Source organism: Salvelinus fontinalis, chromosome 37 (assembly GCF_029448725.1).
Source record: "Salvelinus fontinalis isolate EN_2023a chromosome 37, ASM2944872v1, whole genome shotgun sequence".
Lineage (NCBI taxonomy): Eukaryota > Metazoa > Chordata > Actinopteri > Salmoniformes > Salmonidae > Salvelinus > Salvelinus fontinalis.
Window position 1 is genome coordinate 31,736,305 of NC_074701.1, and position 6,173 is coordinate 31,742,477.

The 6,173-nt window shown below is 45.1% G+C and overlaps 1 protein-coding gene across 1 annotated transcript; it reads left to right on the plus strand.

Moving 5' to 3' along the window:
* The first annotated feature begins 310 nt into the window (after positions 1–310).
* LOC129836525 (zinc finger protein 883-like) lies at positions 311–6,173 on the plus strand. The gene is made up of 2 exons (XM_055902823.1): positions 311–443; positions 2,368–6,173. The coding sequence occupies exon 2, from the start codon at positions 2,509–2,511 to the stop codon at positions 4,159–4,161; it is 1,653 nt and encodes a 550-aa protein (XP_055758798.1). The 5' UTR covers positions 311–443; positions 2,368–2,508; the 3' UTR covers positions 4,162–6,173.

Below are 6,173 nucleotides of genomic sequence, written 5' to 3' on the forward strand. Positions count from 1 at the left end.
ATTGATTATTTCACTTTTGTTGATTATGTATTTCACTTGCTTTGGCAATGTAAACATTCAGAGGGAGACTTTCACTTGCTTTGGCAATGTAAACATATGTTTCCCATGCCAATAAAACCCTTTGAATTGAATTGAGAGAGAGTGAGAGAATAGGGGGGGGATAGAAGAGAGGAGGGTAGTGAAGGCGACTTTGTACAGTAGACAATCGGCCTAAACCTTAGTGGCCTGAATCGATGTTTTACTCCGGGGCTATAGAGGGCAGTCTTGATTGATGTGCCAGTGACAAGCTACAATGCGTTGTTGGCGCCAGAAGATCAGTGGCGCAAGCTCTACAGAAAGCGAGAGAGGAAGACGTTGCAGACAGTCGCAAGCAAGCATCCAGGAGAAATCGGTTGTGCAGAGCCCTTAAACTTTTTGTTTCATCATACCCCGAAGACAAAGAGGTGGGTACCCTGCGGACCTACACTAATTAATATCCCAATCAGCTGTTTAATTTGTCTGTTTAGGTTGACTATTAACAGGCTATAGGATTAGTTGATAATTGTGTTCACGTGTATTTTCTATTCAGATATCTAGTTAAGTTATATATTCTGCACAAATTGAAAATATTCCATTATCAAATGTTATTTTACTTCTGTGACTCATTTTCACCCAGTGACGGTCCCAAGAAAATGGACCTCGGGCCCCGTATGTGCTTGCTGGCTAGGAATATAGCCAGCTAGTTAGCTTGATATCTAGGCTAGGTAGCCTGCTAGCAAAGTACGCTAGCGCAGTAGCTCGCGAGGCTAGGCCATATTGAATGTGGGCTGAAAATATGCTCATGGAATGCTGTCGCATCTCGAGGATGTTTGGGTAGCTTGGTGCTCGAACGTTCTCATTCTTGCAATACATTGGTAAATTGAATGAACTAAGATAAGTCATTCGTCTTGTGTGTATTTTAGGATTTCGAAGGCATTTGAGCCATGCTTTGTTATGCATTGTTATATAAAATGGGGTCGCCTTTCCCGGGCTTTTTAGCGAGGCGAAAACTCCTCGCCCGGATAATGTTAGCCATCTTTGTTTCAGGCTGATTTATCGGATTAAGGGGAAAAACTACCCCATCTGCACCTCCGTGTTGTATATTTGGGTTGTATACAAATTTATTTTCTGCCTTTGTGGCTCATCCTACCGTTATTTAAATATGGGTTTTGTAATACTTTTGGAAACCCCCTCATAGTTCTGAATTGCGCTTTGAAGGGCGGAAGCTAGCGTAGCGGCAGCCATCTTATGTTTCCTGGCTAGCTGGAAAGTGGTGGTGTGGCATAGACAAGATGGCCTGTTAAAACTGCGCACAAGCTGTGTCAGGGTTTCCGCATTCGTTATTGTATTCGTAACCGTGAAAAAATGACTTGGGTGAATGTAAGGTTTGTTGCACATATGAGGGGGGAACTCTTGATTTGTTGTTCAGCCATGCGGCTAACTAACTAGCCAGCTAGTTATCAGCTACAAAGCTAGTTAGCGCGCTAACTCGACAAACATTAGCCGCTAACAATGCTGTGTCGTCAAGTTGTTTTCCCCTCCCCTAGCCAGCTAACTAGCGGGCTAATGTTGGCTATGTAGCCAAGGTGGTTAATGTTATGTTGGTCTACCTAGTTAAAGAATGTGTTAAGACTATTTTCATGCCATTTCACATTTTTCGTGAACTTAAGGCTTATGTGAAACTCTCGTCCATCTTTTATATCGGTTAGTCAGTAATTGCATGATATCCATTCTGCATCTGCCTAGATAGCCAGGTAGCCTCAGCTCTTGCTCATAACTTTGGTGCTAAATAACATTTAGCCCGCTAGATAGCAATTTATAGCCAGCTAACGAAGTATTAATGTATTTCAACTGTTTAAAATAATTTCAAAATTCGTGAAATGTTTGCCCTTTGTTAGATTACGTTAAACACCCTTTGTCTCTGCAGAATAAATACAAGTATTTTGTAATTTTGTATTGTTGACACTGGTACCCTAGTCACTTGGCTAGTTAGCCTTAAATTGTTGCTAGCTGGGGGTCTTGGCTGGCTAGATATCTGGCTAATAACAAGTGTGTCAGTGCAGAAGCTATGGCTCCTTATAAAGTTTCAGATGGTTTTCTTGGTTTGTATTGCACAAACTGAACAGCATTCTGCCTACTTTTTTCACCCCTTTTTCTGCGAGGATAAATACCTATAATTGACTCTATTACTGTTACACCAGCAGCTCTGTGCTTTAGTATCAGTAGCATTGAAACTGTTCTACAGTACTACTGTTCACGTCATTAGCATGGAAACACTTAGTTGAGATGTGACATTGAGTTATCATTTACATCACTTAATCTGTATCTTATATTGCTTCCACCTGACAGATCCCTGACTGACTGAGAATCTAAGCACTACTACCAACCCTGTTGTGCTAGCCATACTAAGTGGATCTCTTCCTACCCCAAGTCCCTCTAAGCTTCCCGTCCGGCTCTAAAACGGAGGTCGTCGGGCTGGAGTGTGTTCTCATGGCCGATTCAGAGACTGAGTGTGACACACCCGGCCTTGACACGCTGGGGTCGGAGTGTGTCATTGCCCACAGCCAGGTTGACCTGCATTATGCGGCCGAGACAGAGATCATGACGGAGGAGAAACGTGGCCTGGAGCTGGAGATCCACGGGGCCGACCTGGCCAAGATCCAAGGGCTCACTGCCGTGGCCTGTGTGGATGCCATCGTCACAGAGACTGACCACGACTACGTGACCAAGCCGGACCACCACGGGGAGATCCAGTGCTTCACCATGGGGGGCGAGGGCAAGGGGGAGGCGCTGCTGGGAGAGGTGCTGCTAAAAACCGAGACTGAACATGTGGTTAAGGTGGAGTCGGACCACGTGGGCGGTGAGCTGACGGTCGAGTCCGAGAATGGCGTGGTTATCCACGAGGCCCACGGCCTGCAATGCAACGAGTGCGGAGAGATCTTCGGCAGCATGGCCGACCTGCACCAGCACTTCGAGATCCACAAGGCCACCAACCCTTATATCTGCGTGCACTGTGGCGATAGCTTCGCTGTGGAGTCGAGTCTCAAGCAGCACATGAAGATCCACATGAAAGAGAAAGCGTATGCCACCACAGGCGTGGAGATGGTGGGAAAGGGGGTAATCGACGCTTTCAACCTCAAGTCTCACCAGATGATCCACAGCCCGGAGAAGCCCCACCGTTGCTCGGAATGCGGCAAGAGCTTCGCGGCGGCCATCACCCTGCGAGAGCACATGAAGATGCACTCGGAGGATAAGCCGTACAAGTGTACCCAGTGCAGGAAGAGCTTCATCCGCCGGCGCCACCTCAAGAAGCACCAGGAGCTCCACGCCAGGGAGAAGCCCTTCACCTGTTCCCAGTGCGGAAAGGGCTTCACCACGGCCTCTAGCCTGAAGCAGCACCAGAAAACCCACGCAGGGGACAAGCCTCACCGCTGCACACAGTGCGGGAAGTGCTTTGCCGCAGCCGCAACCCTGCGGGAGCACCAGCGCATCCACTCTGGGGAGAAGCCCTACAAGTGCAACCAGTGCAGGAAGAGCTTTGTCCGCAAGCGCCACCTTAAGAAGCACCAACTGGTCCACTCGGGTGGGAAACCCTACTCCTGCGCCCAGTGCGACAAGAGCTTCAATCACTCCTCCTCGCTCTCCCGGCACCACAAGGTCCACCTGGAGGCACGCATCTACTCCTCCCCTCCCCAGGGCAAGGCCTTCTCCTACGGGTCCACTATGAAGCAGCAGTCAAGGATGCACCAGGGGGGAGGGGGAGGCGCGGGAGACAAACCGTACACCTGCAACCACTGCGACAAGAGCTTCAATCATTCCTCCTCCCTGTCCCGCCACCAAAGAGTCCACTCGGAGGGGAAGAGCTACACCTGCGGCCACTGTGGGAAGAGGTTCAACCACTCCTCTTCCCTGTCCAGGCACCAGCGTGTTCACCAGGAGGAGAAGCAGCAGCAGCAGCAGCAACAGGTAGTGGTGCAGCAACAGTACAGCGCAGTTCCCTCGACGAAGGGATTCCCCCACACCACCATCCTCAAACAGCGTATCCTGGCCAGCGAGAAGCCATACAGGTGCTCCCAGTGTGGAAAAGGCTTCAACCATTCATCCTCTCTCTCCAGGCATCATAGAATCCACATTGACCAGTGAGATCCCTACACACACCTACTCTGTCTCTCACTCACACACAGCCCTGACCGACACCCACCCCTGTGATGTTTCTGTTCTACCAATCGGTCCCGAGCTCCAGACGACAAGGACTACAGCCAATAAAACCCGGGGAGCTCTCCCAGTAACAGTGTAGTGGTCAGGGGCAGAGTTTAATTTGTCTCTGTGTGGATCAGTCGATACAAATGGACAATGACCCAACCAAAATATCCTTTTCAAAAGGAGAAAAAGAGAAATACAAGTTCTAGCCTGAACTTATAATAACCCTTTACAGACGAGCTGTTGAAGTTGGGTTGCTTGACAAGTTTCTAGGACTTTCAGATCAGTTAGTTTTGAATAAATTGTGTGAGACATTTTGAATGAGCCTGTATTTCTCCTTTGTGATTGTGACTTTCGCTCCAGAACCCCCTCTTTTTGATTGATTGCTTTTAAAGAAAAGAAAAATGATTTGATAATCTAGATGATAAATGTTACCTGACTAACAGAGAGAAACACTTGTAGTTATTTCACTCTTGCATAATTCTCCCCCTACTAAATGGAGTGCATTTCCGATTTAACCTTCGTTGAGGTCAATCTCCCACTCTTGGCTACTGATGCAACTTGCGATCAAGTCATACTGTCTTGATTGCATAAATTAGCAATTTTTCAAATGTGCATTTTTTTTAACCCATCTTACCACCTGTAAACTCATGGGGGGAGACAAATCCTATGTAAATAATTGTTGATTTATCCTTTTTTATATATCTGTATAGGTGACTACTGTGCAGTTTTGTTCCAGAAATTAGATGTATTTTTCTTTTATAGTAACATCCACGTAATCTCTCACCTCCCTTCTCCATATTCCTTTTCATTAATTGTTTTTGTTAGAGCTACCAGGAAATGTTGCTACTGCTCTCGTATGTACATACTGTCATATCTGGGTTTCCATCCAGTGAGATGCAGCTCTGTGGATGGGTATGTACCCGGTGATGTGGTCTGTACAGCTAAAGTGTGGAGAGCAATACTGCCTCGAGCCTCTGTATTTTTGGGATGCAATTAACCGTCATGAAAAGGAGAAATGGACAAAATGCATCGTAAAAAAATAAACTATCTGGTAGCATTATCTGAAGTTGACTTGCGTCTGTTTTTAATTGATTCCCTATCCAGTTCTTTCTGTTTCAGCACCAAATGTAACATCATTATTAGATAGACGATGGACTCGGATGTTCAAGAGTTATTTCTTTGCTCATTCAATTAGCAGTGTATAGAATTATAGTTGATTTCACTGAATGGTTTTGGGAGTAGAAGTGACCAAATTGGACAGTGTAATAATAGATTGTGTTTACTACCTATCTAGATGACTATAGGTTGCTTTTAGTGACACCACTCTTGATTTTGAACTTCCAGGTTTTCCAAATTCCTTGGGATTACGCTTTTTATTTACTGTTCTGTGTATATATAAAAAAGAAAAAAAACTTTATTTTTTTTAATATGGTTTGGGTCATTTTGAAAGGGAAGTATAGCTATTATACTGTTTGGAAGGATTTTGTTTAAATTTTGAGCAGCCTTTATTCTTTTACCCCTTTTTGAATAACAGTTGTGCTTCAAACGGTAGCATAGGCTTATTCCTTGTGTTAGATAGGTGCCTTAAAGCATGCTGTAGAAATGTATGCCGAACTGTCATAAAACAAACAAAAACTTTTGTTTTGGGAACTCCTTTATTCTTAATTTACACCCATTATTTTAAGTTGATGTCATTACTTTATTATTTTTGGGCTTCTATGTACATTGTGTTTGCACACTGTTACATCTTCATTGTCATTTCATTTTCTCTCCTGTCTTTGTTGATTGGCCTTCAATGTAGATTTTCTTCAAGGTTGAATTAAGGAAGTGAGTTAGAATGTTTTTGATCCCTATATGACTCTGCTTACAGTAGAGGTCCCACCCAGCTCCACCTCTCCCCACATTTCTGACTGCTACATATATGGATAAATAAAAGTTGACTGTCAACATTG